Source organism: Chenopodium album, chromosome 14 (genome assembly GCF_948465745.1).
Source record: "Chenopodium album chromosome 14, dcCheAlbu1.1, whole genome shotgun sequence".
Lineage (NCBI taxonomy): Eukaryota > Viridiplantae > Streptophyta > Magnoliopsida > Caryophyllales > Amaranthaceae > Chenopodium > Chenopodium album.
Window position 1 is genome coordinate 5,348,536 of NC_137847.1, and position 18,848 is coordinate 5,367,383.

Sequence of the window (18,848 nt, forward strand, 5' to 3'; positions counted from 1 at the left end):
TTAATAAGTTTAAATTTATTTTTAAGAATTATATCATCTGACTTTCAAAATAAAACAAAGTTATTTGTTATCGTTTTCTGTTTTTCTTTTTAATCAAAAAATAGGATTAAAAAAAAGGAAAATTTATCAATTGCGAAAAAATAACACAAGTGCCTCGTTTTGCGTAACAAAAATATATCGATTTGTGGGTAACTATTTTTTGCTGTAAAAACGAGGCATTTAAATTATTATTTTTTTCTAATTCTGAGCTCGATTTAGACCCTTAAGACCTAAAATGGCCCCTAAAACCTTAACCGAATATCTTTCGACACGTACACCGATAAAAATGTTGAAACGGGTTGCAATTTACAATTTATAAGAACTTTTTGGATGCAATTTGCAATTTTTTTTAAAATGTCTGCAATTTGCAAAATACTAACTTTAAATGGCTGCAATTTGCAAATTTTCCTAAAAAAAAAAAAAAGGTGTTTTTATTTTTCGGTTGTAATTTTTTTAAAATTATCATGATTTTAATATATTTGACTATTTTAAATTCATTACATGACATCTATCATAAGATTTTAAAAATCATAAGACCAAAAAACAGAAAACTACAACAATGTCAAACGAGCTCTAACTCTTTTTATTATTGCATCCTGAATTGTGAGGACTATGAGACTAGGGACTTTATTTTTTCATGGAATGCTTACTTTGCTAAAATCAAAGGCGAAATATAAAGCAATGATTCTTTACCATTCAGAATAATATGTTTGGCTTTGAATGACATTGATGTACCATAAATCCATAATGCAAGAAGCAAACGAGTCATGTCTATGTCAATGCGAGGTTATGAGCCTTCGACGCAAAATCAAGTACAAGTGTACAACACACTTTCAATTAGGTGCCATATATAACGAAAAGTGATTTTGCAATAGTCTTTGTAACTAATGCTTTGAAAATTGTGCTTTTATAATAAAGCAACAAAATAGATATAATGAAGGCTTAAATTAGTTTACTTATTTACTTATCAAATCTAATGGTAAGTTATTATAAAAATAAGTAATTTGATTGATTAATTCAATCAACCATTCTAATAATTTATATGAAAATAGAAAGAGGGTAATAACACGCACAAGTTAACCTTTTTTTTTTTTTTTTTACAATATAATCATCTAAATTGTTTAAGATGTTAAAGTTTTTTTTCCTTCTATTTATACTATATAAACAACACATATAAAAATTAGATTCCTCACATAAACTATAACTTCAATAAGAGTGTCTGTCAAAGAAAAAAGAAAAACTTCAATTAGAGTGATTGCTAAAAGTTATATTCACATTCATATCATAATTAATAGTAAGATTATTAACACTTCACATTCATATAAGTTTTTTTTTCTTTTTTTAAGGATGCCCACCCACTTCACCGGAGCTTAGCTTTTACTACATTCGGATTCGACTCGAGTATCACACCTAGCTTATGGTGGATGAGTCTCCCAACAAGAGTTTCTGTATACGGTAAGGCTCGAACCCGAAACCTTCCTTAAGCGACACTAAATTGCATACCACTTAAGCCCACTCTTGTTGGTATTACAAGTTTACAACACTACACTCTCACAAAGTCACAAATGTAAAATCAATTTCAAAATGTAAAATCAATTTTAAAATGTAAAACTTTACGAGTAATCATCTCATAAACTTTACGTTAACCAGTTTTATTTTAAATCATTAGTCAAATTTATCCTCTTAAAAATTACATTTGATCAAAATATTTTCTATCCAATATTTTCCTTTCTATTACAAACTACTCCATAATAAATTTCCCTCTTACAAAAATCCATAATAATTATACTTCCCACCTAAATTTAACCCTCTCCTCTCCAATAGACAGGATAAAAGAGTTTTTTAAAAAATACTCTTAATTTTTTTTTTTTTTTACCCTAAACAATTAATAAGATAATTTAATACGTGGTACCCAAACTAAAAATCAATTACCTCCAAAATTTTGAAAATAAAAAAATAAATTTATCGAAGGTCCTAAAATTTATGAACAAGTTAAGCTCCCGACCGTACAGCTGGCCTAGATTGAGAAATCCAAGCCATCCACCTGGCAATCGCCCCATTATGTCTCTCTCTTTCTCTCTCCTCATTACCACCACCACCATTTCCTGTATTTCTGCTCGAAAACCTGCTTAACCCCGTGATTTCCGACACACTTCTCTCATTAATTACATTTCTGCCATTATTAATTATCCCCTGCATCCTCACCCCATCATACTTACCATACACCCGCTTTGATCGACGGCCCTCATTCATCAACATTTCTGACCGTAGATAGAACAGATCGTACGGCTGTACATCACTCCATCTCTCGTAATGGGCCCCACTTGGATTTATTATTATTTTATGTTCTACTCGCCTGTCTTTATCGACGGTTAGTAACATCCCGTCTTTTCTCCAATCAACGGCTGTGATTGACCCGTCTAGTGACCTCCTTGACGACGTCGTTTTAGGTCCATTACTAACTCGCCCTTTTTCTCCAGCAGACGAGTGACGACCCGAAACCCGCCGAGTTGACTCGGGTAACCCGAGTTCAACCGGTTCATGCTCAACCGGGTTGACTCGGTCCACTAAGAGTACATCTTCCGGGTCGACCCGAAACCGGCAAAGAGGACACGTGGAATGAGCGTCAAGCCACGTGTCAACACACTCCACGTGAAAAGCATGCTTACATTTGGGCAATAACCGAAGAATCTCTTCCGGTTCAAACCGGTTTAAGCAAACGGCGCATTCTAACCCGTCTTTTTCTCCTTGCAATGAACCGAACCGGAAAACCGGTAAAGTCTCGATTATTACCGGGTCAATACCGGAATTCTTCCTTCCGATCGCCGGAAAACCGCGATTGTTGTAATAAAACCCGGGTTCCGACGACGAGTCGACTCGCTGTTTGCAGTGTTTGGCGTACATGAGGAGAAGGAATGTGATGGAGAATAACGTCGTTAGTACGCCCACGATGACGGCGATACTGGGTTTAAAAGAGGAGAACGTCGCCGGAGATGGAGATAGAGGTGGGTTTTCCGGCGACGGTGAGATTTGACGGGAATTCACCAGAGATAAAAGGGATAATAGTGGTAGTAGTGTTGATAGTATGAAAGTGAGAAGAGGGGTTTTCATGGTGGTTAGGGAGGTGTGAACGCCATTGAAGAAGAGGAGAGAGAAAGTGGAGGAAAAAGAGGAGAGAGCAAGTGGGTTGTTATGGGGGTGAAGTGAGGTGAGGTGAGGTTAAGTGAAGGGATTTGTTGATATATAAAAAGGGAAAAGTCGTTAATGGAAAATAGGAGTAGCAGAAGAAGAGAAGGTTGTTAGAGTGGCATTCATTGTCTGGGGAATGTTCTATTTTCTAATTTATCTACACCTTTTTTTCTTTATTTTGTTTTAAATGGGAAAGAAAAGGAGGGAAAATTTAATAATAGAGGTGAAATTAATTTAATAAAGAAGGGGTTTGGTTTTGGTTTTTTAAAAGTAGAGTGTATGGGTGATATGTCTTTATGTGTGAATCTTGTTATAATGTTTGCCAACTCTATTGATTGCATTAGAGTTGGCGATTTCGGAGTACAACATGTGTGTTAAGAAAGAATTGAGATCGGTGAGCATTTGTTCGATTTGTTTTGGAATGTAATAGAGTGTGTGATATGTGTTTGATCTTAAATCAACGTTTAATATTCAAGTTGAGATGATTATGAGTTCAAAGGTGAGTTGGATGGGTACATATAGATGATTTAGCCCCTAATCATTTGAGCTTATAGACATAGCAGAGCACAACAAAATAACTCAAAAGAATATGGCCTTAGTTTAACTAGGGTCCAATATTAATGTGGTTGATATAGAACTATAAGCATAAACCTAGTTTGGATAATTGTACAGTTGTCTAAAACCGAACAGAATCCAAGCAGCCCATATGTAATGTCTACCTCTTAACAATTACGCTAATATTAATAGAAATAAAAAAGGATTAATGAAGACAAGGGGATCTTCATCTTTGGTGAAACAAAAAATGGTGGAAAAGGAAAAGAGAGTACAATCAAGTAACAAGGAAAGGACAAGGGGATGAGAACAATTAGTTTTGGATACAAGTGATTACAAGGCCAGCAAGACATGTTTTGGTTGTTTTTATTGAGTAATGCAAGTAATTAAAAAAATTAGAGGGGAAAATTGGACAGTGTTTGGAGTTGAGGTAAAAACAAACATAAAGTGCAAGAGAAAGAATGGTTAGGAAAAGGCAATTACGGAACACAAGGACTAGAAAATTGAGACAAAGGGAAGGAAATCTAATGGGTAGTTCATAGTTGGAATAAGGTAATTTTTTTTAACCAATTACCACCCCTTAAGTGATGTTAAGCCATGCCATACATTGAATTGTACACTAATCGTTTCAAAAATGTTCACACTAAATAGTTTTGTTTTTAAAAAGTTTGAAAAAGTGAGTGAAAGTAAAAAAAAATAAAATGTTAAATTAGTTTGAGAGATGAAGTAAAAATACAAAATGAATAAGGTAAGAGAACGAGTGAAAACAATGTGTAAATACAGTGAAAGTTAGGTGCTGTTTTGTTTGATGTAAAACTTTTTAAATAGAAAATTAGTTTTTATAGAAAACATATTTTAAAGGTTACGTATAATTGTAAATTAGTTTTTCTTTTCCCGTAAACAAAAAAAAAATAAAATTCCTTTGTTTGGTTGCATACAAGAAAAGTTTTAGAAAAATAAAAAATAGGAGTGAAAATGTGAGGATGGATGAGAAGGAAGTATGGAGTAATAAGGAGGAGGGAGGAAAATGTGGTTTTCCATTGTTTGTGTACTTTTGTAAAGGAAAATATTTTTCATCATTAAGGATGCAATTTCTTACAATTAGAAAATTTGTTTTCCACCCCTTCACAAACCAAACAAAAGAAAATGAAAAAAAAAAACAAAAATGGAAAAATCAATTTTAAAGAAAACAATTTACATCAACCTAAACTGGGCTTAAGTAATAATTCCATATTGTAATTTACGTTGTTAAATTTAAAATTTCCTAGAAATAAGTCAAACTTATTACAATATTGAACAATACACTGTGTAAGTAAAAAGTGAGTCGAACTTTTATATTCGTACAAGAGGGCGAGATAAAATGAATAGTAAAAACAGTGCAACATGATCTCTGTGAATTAGATCAAGATGTACTACGACGTTGCACTTAAGCCGCCAGTTTGTGACATAGAAACGTCATTATCAAAATAGTGATAGTTTGTAAGAAAATTAAACATGCATTTGTCTGTTGGTGATGATCGAAAACTCACCATTGTATGAGGAACAAGGATGTGGTTGTCATTTTGTTATGTGTTCGATAAATATTGATTCAACGACATCAAAACCTATTCATTGGCCCTTTTCTTCATCTTCTTCTTGTGTTTCAAGGATCACTTAATTGGACTAATATAATGGTGTACGTATTTTCTTTTATTTATCTCCTACACGGATTATTAAACAATCGAATCGGTATAGTAAGTAGAGTTAGATAATAATAATTTTAGTGGAGCTCGAGTAATGCTCAGTATGGTAAGTAGGGTTGGTACTTGATTATTGTAAGTCTAGTGAAAAAACTCGAGCAATGTTTGGTATGATAAGTAGGGTTGATAATAAATTTAGTGGAAGAATTCAAGCTAAGGTTAACATGGATTAGCATTAGCTAGGGTTAACTTGAGCCAAACTCAAGCTTGTCGAGTTTATTATAGTATCAGACAAGACACGTACATCCTTAATTAAATATAATGAAATTTTAAGATTTCATAATTTAAATTAAAGTGTACGAGAATTAAAAATTTGGATTGAAGGAGATTTGATTAATGTGGCTCACAAGTCGCAAGGATGATAAGAACACGAAGGGTTTGTCCTGTTTTTTCTGGCTAATCAATGAATCTATGATGATATAGGAAATTTAGCCCGTGATTTCAATGTGTACGTTATTTCGTTGTTAGGACTTAGAAGGGTAGGTAACACAGAAACCCTTTTCGTGACAAGATGGGATTGTCTTTTTTTTTTTTTTTGACACATAGATGGAATTGTCTTCGTAGTTCTGATCTTATTTTTTGAATTTCAACCTAATATAATCTCCATTTATACACAATTAAAGATATTAATGGTCAAACAAGTACATTGAAAATCATGCAAAAACCAAGTTGAACTTTAATAAATGAATGAGTATTGAACTTTTTTTTTTCGCCACCAACTTAAACTTGTGAGTGGTTTAAATCTAGAACATAAAAGTATAATGATACATGCAAGTTTTTCAACCAAATATAATTATCATTAGACACTAGTATGTTGCATTTTGTGTAGTTTTGAAGTATTCCAAAACTACTAACAATTGGGTTGGTGGAATGGTGGTTGTATATTTTTTTTTACTTCCTCTATTATCTTTTAAGTTGATACATTTTTTTTTTCGGGTGTACGCTTCAATCATTAAAAAAGTTAATATTATGAAATAATACAGATAATTTCAATAAAATCTGATAAGACTATTGTATACCGAGTATTTCGTATTTAATATACGGAATATTTGATCACAAGTACTGGTATGTCAATTTATAGATTGTTAACTAGCAAGTAGAGTAATAAAACTAACCATTATCCCTTTCTTTTTTGCAAAAATTGCATCAACAAAAACAATAGATAACTGAAGATTGAAGAATGCTAAGTACCCCACTCTTAACCTGTCCCAGTTGCAAAACAACCCATTTTCAGCAAATAAAATTTAGAAATTGCAGAATTTTCAAATTTTATTCCACCAAATTCGAATTCAATCCCAAACCCAGGTTAGTTATAATCTTTTTATGCCATCAAATTGTTTAATTTTTTTTTTTGTCAATGATTATAATTTTATACACCATATGCATATATAATTGTATTAATCCAACACATTTCCGATTACCCACTATTTTATGTTTGATGATTATAATAGAATTATCAATTTTATCATAAAGTAATTATTTTTAGAAGTATTATTAGTCTATTTTGTAAGAAATTTTAGTGTAAATGGTGGGTCATAAAATTCAGGATTTAAGGGATTTTGTCCTGTAAGTTGATTTGTGACAACAGCTTTTGGAATTTTAAGTTTTAATTACTAAAAAGAAGAGGCTGCTATTGAGATTAATTCTGCCCTAAAAGTTGTATGAAGAAAGTGTGCAATCAGCTGTTTAATGGGCAGTAAAGAACCTCCATTATAGGGTATGGAATTGATTACTATATTGTATCGATTTTGTCGAAAGGACAGCTTAGGGTATGGAATGAGCATCTTGTACACGTAGGTTTTTGAGGTATAGGTGGTAGAAATGATGATAGATCATTTGAACCTAAGTTAGAAGTTAGTGTATCATTGAACACATGTAAAATCTGGAATGTGATATGGTTTGTGCTAGGCATTAGCATGGTTTCCAGCAGTATAAATGGCAGGAAAACAGAAGGAAGATGATGATTATATTGATTAGATGAGAATTACACTAAATTGGATGATAATTCCACTTTCGAGAGGTGGATGCTCTCCTAACATGAGCTTTTGAAAGGCTCAATCTCTCCCAATAACAAACTTCACAATATTTGCAACATGTCCTTGTTCCTCCTAATGAGGCCTATTTATAGAAAAACTCTCATAACAAACTCTAACTTATTCCCCAAGCTACTACTAATAGGCTATGACTAACATACCCTTCCCCTAATATTGATTCCTTGCAGTTTGATTGATCAAGGTTAGACTTTTTCGCTAATCCGGGATGCGAGGAGCTTTGTGCAAGTGGGGATTTCAAAGTTTAACAAGTTATGAGATCTTATAAAGATTTGCCTAATTTAATTATAAAATGAGTTGTGCTTTATTTAAATATTAAAATGGGATTGGATTCTTGATGTTGTATGCATTGGTTGCTGTTGAAAAATCAAAGTTTAACAAGTTATTAGAACTTATAATGATTTGCCAAATGTAATTCTGAACTGAATTGTGCTTTATTGAAATGTAAAATGGTACTGGATTCATGATGTTGTATACTTGTATTAGTTTTTGATGGAGAACTTGGTACGATATCAATTTGAAAGTATTGTTGTTATCATCTTCAGGGTGTTTTTGAAGTGGACATTCTCTTGCATCCATGGCAATATGCCGAGATTGGCTTCCTGGATTATCACCATATACTTACTTTCCCTTAGCCCGGAAGTTAATGCCCTAGACCATTCACCATATCTGGTTTGGTACGCTTGTGAAGATGTTAAAACTTATTACTCTAGCATCGACCATCTGAAAGGTAAAGTCTTAAGCAGAAAACTGAACTCCATCATAGCAGGGCATCACTCACTGTCGTATAAAGAGGTGGTTATGTGTCTGTGCTGTTTGTTTATGCATGAATATCTGCGGAACTGAAGATTGTCAGCCTTAAATTAGGTATGGGATGCTCTTAAGATTCTTGATGCAGCTGATATTGATAAGCCAGAAGCATCATCTGGGATGTAAGTTCCCTTATTAGTATTTTTCTGAATGTTATATTGTTGAAATATACAATTTTCAATGAAGTTATTGCTGACTTTTCCTATACAGAGTTGAAATCTACTCGTCCAGAGTTGCGCCAAAGCGTTTAGCTGGAAAACCCGAAGGCTGGAACAGTGAGTGATTCCCCTGGCTCTTTTGGTGCAGCTTTTGCTTCTTTGTAGCCCATCGTGCTTGATACAATGTCAAATGTTAAAATACATCATCTTTTGGTGCAGCTCTGTGCACTTGAAGTTTAATTATTGAATTTGTAACATTTTCTAGTTTCTACCACAGATTTTAGATGCACATGTTTTTATAGAAACCCATTGCTTTACACTGGCCTAAGCACATGATACCAACTTTAATTTCCCCACTGTGGTTTAATGCAATTTCCCATGTTATTTGATTGCTTTTGACATTTAGTCTGTCTGGTGCTTATTTAGGAGAACATCTCTGGCCTCGTTTTTATGGGCTAATGCGTAGTCCATCTTTAACTGATTTGCATAACATTCGTCCAGCAGATGCAAATGGTAATAAGTTCTAATCTCATTCTTTTATGCTAGTGAGGCAATACCAGTTTAATTAATTGAGGTTTTAAGGGTTTTTTTTTTTTTTTTTTTTTTTTTTTTTTTTTTTTTTTTTTTTTTTTTTCCCAGTGAATTCATCTAGGGGAAATAAGTATTTTGGAGAATGCCAAGTTGGGTTTACTCACTGTATGAAGCCTGCAAATAAGGAAGCTGCTTCTGACACAGAAACAGATATGAAGATATGGGCACCCCCACAACGGGTACGTTCCTGTACATTCTATAGGGGTTTTGGAGATGCTACTCCTGCTTTAGTCACAGTAAACAGTGTATAATTTCAAACAATGGGTAAATAAATAAGGCAAAGATCAATAAAAGTAGTTTCAACAATGTAGACTTTCTGAAATTATCTTCACTCTTGATAGTTACATTTTGTAGTAGGTTTTTATTTTTTATTTTTTATTTTATATCTGAGAACTTGTTTAATGCTAATAATTTCACTTTCTTAAGGTTATATCATCGATTCATACTGGGTAATTGTTAATGTTGCAAATATAAAGAATTATAGGTAAGTGGATGTATTTCTGTTTTTCTTCAATGCCTCCAGGTTAGAGGAGATGTTGCACGAGCAGTGATGTACATGGCTATTCGCTATGGGTTTCATCAACCTGGTGAAGGTCCTGTTCTCCACCTGTCAGACTCTCCAAGCATGGGTAGGTTGAAAGTTGAGCTAAACAGTTACTGTAATCTAGTTGATAGAGTTCTGCAAAATATGAATTTGTCTGAGGAGGCAGTAAAACCTTCCCCAAAGGCTTCTTTTAAACTGACACATACAGCTCTTGGAAAATTCTTCTCACTGTCTTACTGAAATGCTATTTGTTGGTCTATGGTTTTGGTTACTTTGCATAACATCCTTCAACATGAAACATATTATTCTGCACTTAATATTTTGTTGTGGGTACCTCTGGAGGACTTGGATTTAAATACTTTTATCAGAATTCAGAAGGATAGTGGGCTTTGCAAGACAAGCTCCCTGGAGCTAAACTATGATGCTTTTAATGGTTTAGAAAATAAAAAACCAAATTTGATCATAGCCTTGATCATACAACGTTTACTTGATTATTATCCGTATAATTGTAACCCACCAAACTACTAGGACAATTATTCCTACTATACATATTTTTTTTCTTCTGAATTGTCCATGAAATAATTCGTTAGATGACTTATAGAGATAGCTGCTGGGAGTTTTTTTAAGTAGATGTCCATAATTGAACTTGAAACTATATTAAGTTTGCATTCTATGATATGATCATACGAGTTACTGAAGCTTTTACCTAGTTTGCCTTGTTGACTTTTTGCAGTGAAGAAGAAGATGGGACTTCTCTCTGTTTTGTTGAAATGGAATGAGTTAGATCCTCCATCCCTAGAGGAAAAGTTGAGAAATGAAAGAGTATGCAGGCTTTACCAACACAATAGAAACCCATTTGTAGATCATCCTGAGTATGCCAATCTGATATGGAAACATGTTTCAAATCACCAAAAGTCTTCTAACACCTTGAAGCTGTTGTCAATCATCCAGAAATAAGGAGTCTGAAAAACGTGAGGTATGTAATACTGATATCGCTATGTTGTTGTTACAAATAACCAACAATCGTCAAATCTGAAATCCCGGCTTACATTTTGTGTTCCGTATGTACGACAGTAGGAGTGCAACATGGAAATAAATTAGATATTTATTTTCCCCATTCACCTCTTATCCTTGATGATTTCTTTTATATTTCCCTGTGTCCTCTCTTGATTTATTTAATAGTGTTATACTGTATTCATATACTCCATATCAGGTATCGCTTGATTTTTGAATAATTCACTTCTGACAATTCTGTTCTCACTGTAGGAATAGGGAGCCATATTGGCCCATATGCCTCTTGCTGCAAGATCATAGAATAGTCCAACATACATGTCAATTAATGGATAGGTATTACATGTACACTAATATCTTCTTAGAAGCTTTATGATTTATCAATGATTTTTTCTCTATCTTCTTGGTAGGTTCTATTCTTAATGTTAGGGGTCAGTTTCTTATGTACTCACATGTAAGAAAATTAATTATATACTATTCATTGATGTTGTTTCCTACACTATTTCTCGCCTCAGCTTGGCTTGGCTTGGCTTCTGAGTGCAAGCAGCGCCAAGCACTCGAATAAAATTGTGGACATTGTTACATCGTAGATTGTGTTATAATTTGATACTGAAAACTTGAATTGTATGATCATGTATTAATGTATGAGACATAATCATTCTTTCCAGCCTCCAAAAGTGAAGTGTGGCCAAACTTAATTCTTTACTAATTAGGATTGCCTACTATGCAGTTAAAAATTTACTTGTCCTTTGAAGTTCTGATCACGTTTACGAGCATTATCAAGATGGAAATCCAGAGTTCGTGTGTAGAGCTATGCCTAGATTATGGAAGCAATGACAATTTGTATCAAAATCTCCTTGTGCTCTGCTGATGAAAGGTGTTATTCTATAATCTGTCAACTGCGCTCATGTCAGAATTTCAGAAAATGTTGAGCAGCTGAGAACCAGAACTCCCATCCTGTGGCTTGAGCAGCAACTTGTTACTTCATATCCAATTTCAGTAAGGTTGCAGATTTGTTAGGAATCCATCTTTGATATTTGTTTAGGATTGTCCAAATTATAACCAAAATATTGCTTTAGGCTGGTTTTTCACCATCATTTGACCAACTTATGCTTGCATAGTTGTTTTGATCATTATGATTCTGTGAGTTATATATCTGTAATTGGTGTTATGTCAGTTGGAGTTCAGAAGGTGCGGAATTTTGAAGATGCACTCTGTTTTGATGATTAGTTTAGAAAGAATACAAGCATGGCGCTGATCATGGTTGAAATTGGCATTTAAACATAGATTACTTATAAAACAAACGAGGGTCATCATAAGCTTAATTTATTTAGTGGTGTAACATGTTAGTTATAATGAAAGCTGAAAATGCTTCACTTCAAATTCAGAATGATGCAAACTACTACGTATTTGTGTAGTTGTAAGTTGTAATGATGAAACCCATATGAGTTTAATGAAACCATAAGAAATCTCTCATCATTTCCTGTAATCTATAATGGTCCAAGTTGAAACATGAACTTTTGAAGTTCTATTTCACCAGTGCAACTCTAACCAAAACCTCAATCTCCTCCCTCGGTGGGAACAAGGATGTCAATGATGGCGGCGATGAAGGCTGGCGACAACACCTCACTACTCCACTAGTGTATTGTGTATATGGCAGGAACATCGGCTTGGAAGGTGAAGGTCCTATGAGGTACACAAATGAAGTGTTAAAACACTCAAAAATATATTGGGTTTTAGTTGAAGCAGCCCAGTCAAAACTTATGAAGTAGGAAGGCCCATAAAAACTAATAGAAGGCCATGTAATCATCAAGGATGCAAGGCCACTTTGCGAAATACTAGCATAAGCATAACAAAACTTGACACGATGAGCACGCATACTGGCGGGCCACATACCTGAGTTTTACCAATTCTTTGACACTCGGGTCTATCATAACCCACCATTAGTAGTCATAAACAAATCAAATTTCTGATACCATTGTTTTGGCGCCTGTTTAAACCCATAAAGGCTCTCCTTCAACTTGCAAACAAGCTTTTCTGTCCTTTTCATTCCCAAATATCTGACAGCGCTCAACCCGAGTCAAAGTGTAGGGTGTCCTTTCATTGTTGCTGAATGCCATCTTAACCAACCCTTTAAACACTACTTGCGACATCTAGCTACCTAACTAGCATTCCTTAGGAGCCATATAGTGACTATGGATGGCAAATGGACGGTGCGGATGTGGATACCTCTTCCCCCATATCTACAACCACCTAAAATTTCTATACCTAATGTTCTACCCATAACGGGTACATTTAACTTGTACATTTTCTACATCCAAACCTGCCAAAGTGTGTATAAATTTAAATCCACCACTTAGATCTCCACTACCTAGGTATAACCCGCATATACCTACTTGGAACTATAGAGGATTTATTTTAGAAAATACATAAAGTACATATATGGAGCATATAGTTGTGAAATCAAGGTGGAGATTTGACAAATGAGTGGATGCAATGTGGATTAGACGAAAAATGATCTCAAATCTACCACCTACCCATTGCCCTTGACGGATTTGACATTTTAATATCCACTCTCACTCACTATTAACCCACATCATGCCTAGAGGTGTCAATTCGGATAACCGGATGGAGTTTGGGTCGGGTCTGTTCGGATCGGATATGTTCGGGCCGGATATGTTCGGATTAAAATTATCCTTTGAACTCGGATCGGGTCGGATCGGATCAAATTCGGGTCGGGTCAAATTCGGGTCATGGTCTATCGAGTCCGGGTCGGATATGGGTCGGGTCAACTCCAGATCGGTTCACTTTCGGTTCGGATAAATTTGGATCGGGTTTAAAACGGGTTTAACCGGATAACTTCGGATCGGATGAATTTGGGTCGGGTTGATTTCGGTTCGGATGATTTCGGTTCGGTCAAGTTCGGTTTGATTAAGATAAGGTTTATCCGTTGATTCATTAAATGGTCAATTTCGATTCAATTTCTTTTTGTGTTTGGCTGGATTTTGGTCGAGTTGACCAAATTTATATCCAAATAAAGTTATTTTTAAACTAGAGATATTATTGAGTTTTTACCTTATTATTGGGTGAATATGATTATTAATTACGAAACATGAAGTTTTAGTTTTCTCATTAAATCAAGTTATGTGTAATTTTTATCTTTGAGGAAAATTGAGATTGAATAATTATCGATGACTTATCATACCTATATAAGTGAGACCGAGCTAGTGATATATTGACGAGTAATAGTTACATATGGTGATATATACAAAAAAGAATGTCATTTTTTTTTAGGTTATTGCAACTTTGCAAGTTTACAACTCTTCATCAATTGTATAATCTTACGAGGCTATGAGTTCTGTACTATTAGTTTAGTTTATTACTAATTCAATTTGTATAAGATATTTGTTAGAGTTGTTAGAATTACTTTATTACTAATTCAATTTGTATATTAAAAACTTGACATTATACATATTGATAGTTAATTGTTACTATGTACATTCTTTTTATTTAAGCATAAATTATTGTATATGTAAGTAGTGTGTATATAACCGTACGATGTATAAGGTATAAGTGTATAACGCCTATAATTCTAGGATAATGCACAGTTGTATTCCGCACTTTTAACCAATAACTTCAATTTTATCAATATAACATATTTCCAACAAGTTTAAAGTAATATTAATTAGTATATTATGAATCATATGATTTATCAAACTAAACATTAAATGATCTATAATATACAAGAATTAAGTCTATAAGGGTGTGTTCTATTCATCTGATTTTCACAAACCTGACTTATCTTAACTCACCTGAATTTATATATGAACTTACTAGACCTTATTATCTTAAAACTTATTTTAGTCTTAATTTGTACTTGGGTAACCGTTAATAGAACTTATTAAACATGAACTGAACTTATTTGAACTTATTACACCTAGAAAAAATGTGAGAGTGTTTGGCGAGGTAGCAATTAGCGATAGAGGTAGCATTTAGGTAGTTTTTGTCAAACATTAAAAATACTACGAGTAGCGTGTAGAAGTAGCGGGTAGCGTTTGACAAACTTTTATTACTTTTTGAACAATATTTATATGAATTTTGATATATTTTAGTATTGCAACTGCTACTTTTGCCAAACACTTATACTATCAACCGCTAATTTGACAACTAGCCTCTACCACTACTAATTGACCGCTACTCGCTACCTTAACATCTACCCGTTACTCGACCGCTAAAAGCTATCCGCTACCGCTGCTTTTGCCAAACAGGACCAGTGAAAATAATAGGGAGTCTAATTACGGATTTTTTAATTGGTAATAATAATATTTATAATAATAATAATATTTTTGGAAGATAATAATAATAGTATTCTGAAAAAAATTATACTAAAATGAAGTAATAAAATGAATTATGTCAAAAAAATAAAAGGTAAAACGTTAAAAAAAGAAAAGAAAAAAAAGTGGAAAAAACATTCTGAATGTCTAATAGCCCAGCCCAATTCACAAAAGAGGCTTCCATATATATTTTCAAAACCCTAAAACCCTCTTCATTTCCCTTAGTTCAGCCGTTTCACCCCTTCTCTAATTCTCTCTCTTAATTTTCTCTCTCCTCAAAAACCTTAAAATCCATTCTCCATTGTTGAATCCAAGTACTCCACCATTGTTGAATTCGAGTTTTTCAGCTATCTTCTCACTCTCATACGGTATTTTATAATTTTTCATGCTTCTTGTTGATAATTTATGAATTTATGCGAATAGATCTTGTTATTTTACAAGTATACGAATTATTCTTGCTAATTTATGAATTTATGCGAATTGATCTTTCTAGTTCATGTATTTTTGTTGTTTATTTTTGCTAATTTATGAATTTAAGCGAATTAATCTTACTAGTTTATGTGACTGTTAATTTCCCGATTTATGAATTTTTTTACAAATATACGAATTATTCTTGCTAATTTATGAAATAATACAAATTGATCTTACCAGTTTATGTATTTTGTTGTTTATTTCTGTTAATTTTTGAATTTATACGAATTTATACGAATTTATACAAATAATACGTTCTGTTGCTGCATCATTGTTCCTTGTTTAATCTTTAGAAGTAACCTGTTTAAGTTCTTTTTCGCTTAATTCACTCTCGTTCCTCACCTGTTTCAGAATCAAGGTTTCTGCTTATTTCTGCGCATCTGCCATACCATCCTGAAATCAGGTTTGTGCTCTATTAACTGGATTCCAGATTTCCAGCACTTTAATAAGTGTTATATGGGCTGGAAATCAAGATTGGTGTGGTTTACTAATTTCTATAACCAGGGCAGAAAATGATTTTGTTTAATAATACACTCATTAAGTAATAAATCTTGAATTTATACGAATTTTTGTTGTTGTCTTAATCCTTGTTTTGAATCTGTATGTTTATTTTTGCTGATTTGAAGTTTCAAGGATCCTTTACTATTTTTGCTAAGTGTTCATTGTCCGCATGTTCAGTACGAATTTAATGATGTTCATTGTTCTTTTCAGCAATGGATCCGAATGGTAATTATCTTGACTCAGGTATGATTCTCCAATATTATTCTTTTTAGTTATTCAGTTACTCTAATTGTATATTGATTATGTATTTATTTTTTTTTGTTTATCAGTTGATAGCGACCTCGAGCCCGAGCCCGTTGTGGAAGATTTGACCGTACCAGACTCCGTCACTGATTTATATGCAAAGCGAAAATCATGGGTGTGGCAACATTTCATCCTTTACATGGAGGGAGAGAAAATTTTGGGTCGTTGTAAACATTGCTTGAAAACAGTGTTTCGATCAGAAAGTGTTAAGGGTACTTCTAATCATTCAAAACATCTCCGTAATTCTTGCCAAAAATATAATGAATTTAGAAAACTTCACTCTATCAGTAAATTTGATCAAAAAGTTTATTGTGCTAAGTTTGCTAAAGCCATAATTTGTCATGCGTATCCTCTTCAAATTGTTGAGCATGCTGAACTTAGGGAGCTCCATATATATTTAAATCCTCTTGTTAAGCATATAACAAGGAACACCATTCTTAAGTATTGCATTCGTGAGTATGACACGCACAAAGCTATATTGTCTAATGTATTGTCTGATTTGCCTGGCCGAATATGCTTTACTTGTGATGTTTGGTCTGCTTGTACATCTCGTGGATATATTGTCCTCACTGCTCACTTTATTGATGACACTTGGACACTTCGGTCCAAAGTCTTGTCTTTTAGATATTTCCCTCCTCCACATAATGGCAAGGATATTTATAATCTTACTGTTAAATTGATTGATGAGTGGAATCTTAAAGGGAAAGTCTTTTCTATTACTATTGATAATGCTTCGGCAAATGATGTTATGGTTGATGAGCTTAGGAAAGATTTGCTACAATCTCATTCTCTGCCATGTGATGGAAAGTTTCTTCATGTTAGATGTGCAGCTCATATTTTGAATTTAATTATAAGGGATGGTCTTGACATAGTTGATGAAAGTGTTGTTAAATTGCGCTCGATTGCAAAGTACATTGATTGGTCTGATGCAAGACTTACTCGATTTGAAGAAGCATGTAAGTCTTCAAAGTCTGGTTTTTCTGGTAGGCTGAAACTTGATGTGAAAACTCGGTGGAACTCGACATATTTGATGCTCAGAAAGTGTTTGGAAGCTAAAGTTGGTATTGATAGGTTTTGTGTTTTAGAATCTGGTTTGCCATATTGTCTAACTGCTGCTGAATGGCAAACCATACAAAATGTGTGTGATTTCCTTGAAGTATTTTATGATGTTACAGTTCTGTTTTCTGGTTCTGAGTACCCTACATCTAATTTGTATTTTGAAAACATTGCTTATATTGAAAGCTTGTTGGTTTCTGCTCATGCTGACCCTGATGATTGCATTAAAAAAATGGCTGCTCCTATGTTGGATAAATTTTCTAAGTATTGGGAAAACTATACTTCCATACTTGCTATCGCTGTTATGCTTGATCCGCGTTATAAAGCTCAAATTGTGAAGGATATGTATGACACATTGTATCATCATGATGAGAGTGCTAAAAAGGTGGATGAGGCATATTATGCTTTTACTGAGCTTTATACCTCGTATTCTGGTGTTAGTACCACTTCTATGTTTTCTGATCAAAGTAATTTATCTTCTACTATATGTGCTTCAAGTGTTCTTTCTCGGCCCTATAAGAAGATTGACACTAGAAAGGTGATTCTATTTATGTCATTTGAAAGTTTATTATTCTGGAGGTTCTTCATTTGTTTCGTGTTTGTGACTGTGTGTGTGTGTGTTTGTTTTGTTGTATTTTTAATTTTTTTAAAAACAGAGATATGTTGCAAGTATGGGCGCAAGCAGGGGGGTCAAATTTGATATTGATTCATATCTCAATTCCCCTCTTGTGCCAGTCATTGATGGACAAAAGTTTGATGTTCTTGATTATTGGAAAGGTCAATCGTCTGTGTATCCCATTCTTGCTCGTATGGCCAGGGATGTCTTAGCCATTCCAATTACTTCTGTCGCCTCAGAATCTACCTTTAGTATGGGAGGCAGAATTTTGTCTAAGTTCAGGTCAAGGTTGTTGAGTAAAAATGTCTAGGTTTTGATAACAACTCAAAGTTGGATAAAGGGTTATGATGAACCTATAGATGATTCCAATTTGGATGTTGTTAGGGAGGTTGTGCCTCAAGTGATTGATGACGAAGACTAAGAAAGTAAGAAGCTCTTTTTGCATTAATGACCCTCTTTTTGGTAAGCCCCTTTGATATCTCAACACTATTGAAGCAATTAGAACTTGCACAACTATATATCTAATTCATTCTCTGCAATCTTTACTTAGGACTGCATGAACCAGAAAATTGAAAGACTTTGTTCATTTTCTTTTACAGGTCATTTGGATTCGAGTGATGATTTTGCATCTAAATGAGCATGGAGCTGTTTAAAATCTCATGCCTTGTATATTTTGTGAAGTCAAGATTTTTTTTTGGAAGTGGAAGGCTTTTATTATATTTGAGAAAGCCATACCACATATTATTGGAGTTGGAACGTTGCAGTGATATTATATGCAACGTATTTTGTATATGAAAATGAAACTACTGAAAAAATTACCTAAGTTTGAATCATTGGATTATGTATATGTAATATATTTAATTATTATAATGAAAATGTAAGC

General features: G+C 33.7%; 1 protein-coding gene, 1 long non-coding RNA gene and 1 pseudogene across 4 annotated transcripts; 2 read left to right on the plus strand and 1 right to left on the minus strand.

Annotated features, from left to right (window-relative positions):
* Nucleotides 1-1,728: 1,728 nt before the first annotated feature.
* Nucleotides 1,729-3,332, minus strand: LOC145579929 (RING-H2 finger protein ATL43 pseudogene; annotated as a pseudogene).
* Nucleotides 3,333-6,609: 3,277 nt separating this feature from the next.
* Nucleotides 6,610-11,860, plus strand: LOC145579930 (uncharacterized). 3 transcript variants are annotated; one of them, XR_014099247.1, is made up of 10 exons: nt 6,610-6,824; nt 8,116-8,300; nt 8,419-8,502; nt 8,591-8,655; nt 8,965-9,051; nt 9,178-9,308; nt 9,653-9,758; nt 10,407-10,649; nt 10,940-11,020; nt 11,415-11,860. XR_014099247.1 is itself a non-coding variant. In XM_081637238.1 (9 exons), the coding sequence occupies exons 5-8, from the start codon at nt 8,997-8,999 to the stop codon at nt 10,628-10,630; spliced, it is 516 nt and encodes a 171-aa protein (XP_081493364.1). In that variant the 5' UTR covers nt 6,610-6,824; nt 8,116-8,300; nt 8,438-8,502; nt 8,591-8,655; nt 8,965-8,996; the 3' UTR covers nt 10,631-10,649; nt 11,415-11,860. The 3 variants fall into 3 exon arrangements, 1 of the variants encoding a protein (XP_081493364.1); XR_014099246.1 differs by having other exon boundaries at nt 8,438-8,502; XM_081637238.1 differs by lacking the exon at nt 10,940-11,020 and having other exon boundaries at nt 8,438-8,502.
* A 3,386-nt stretch (nt 11,861-15,246) lies between these two features.
* Nucleotides 15,247-16,668, plus strand: LOC145578687 (uncharacterized). Its single transcript, XR_014098902.1, has 4 exons — nt 15,247-15,386; nt 15,841-15,892; nt 16,201-16,233; nt 16,320-16,668. It is a non-coding gene; the product is annotated as an uncharacterized LOC145578687 (long non-coding RNA).
* Nucleotides 16,669-18,848: the final 2,180 nt, after the last annotated feature.

Bases quoted from the DNA above. Each gene is read 5' to 3' on its own strand.
- LOC145579930 (XM_081637238.1), top strand. From the start codon at position 8,997: ATGCGTAGTCCATCTTTAACTGATTTGCATAACATTCGTCCAGCAGAT. The intron at 9,052-9,177 runs GTAATAAGTTCT...TTTTTTTCCCAG, and splicing joins TCGTCCAGCAGATGCAAATG to TGAATTCATCTAGGGGAAAT. The intron at 9,759-10,406 runs GTAGGTTGAAAG...GACTTTTTGCAG, and splicing joins GTCAGACTCTCCAAGCATGG to TGAAGAAGAAGATGGGACTT.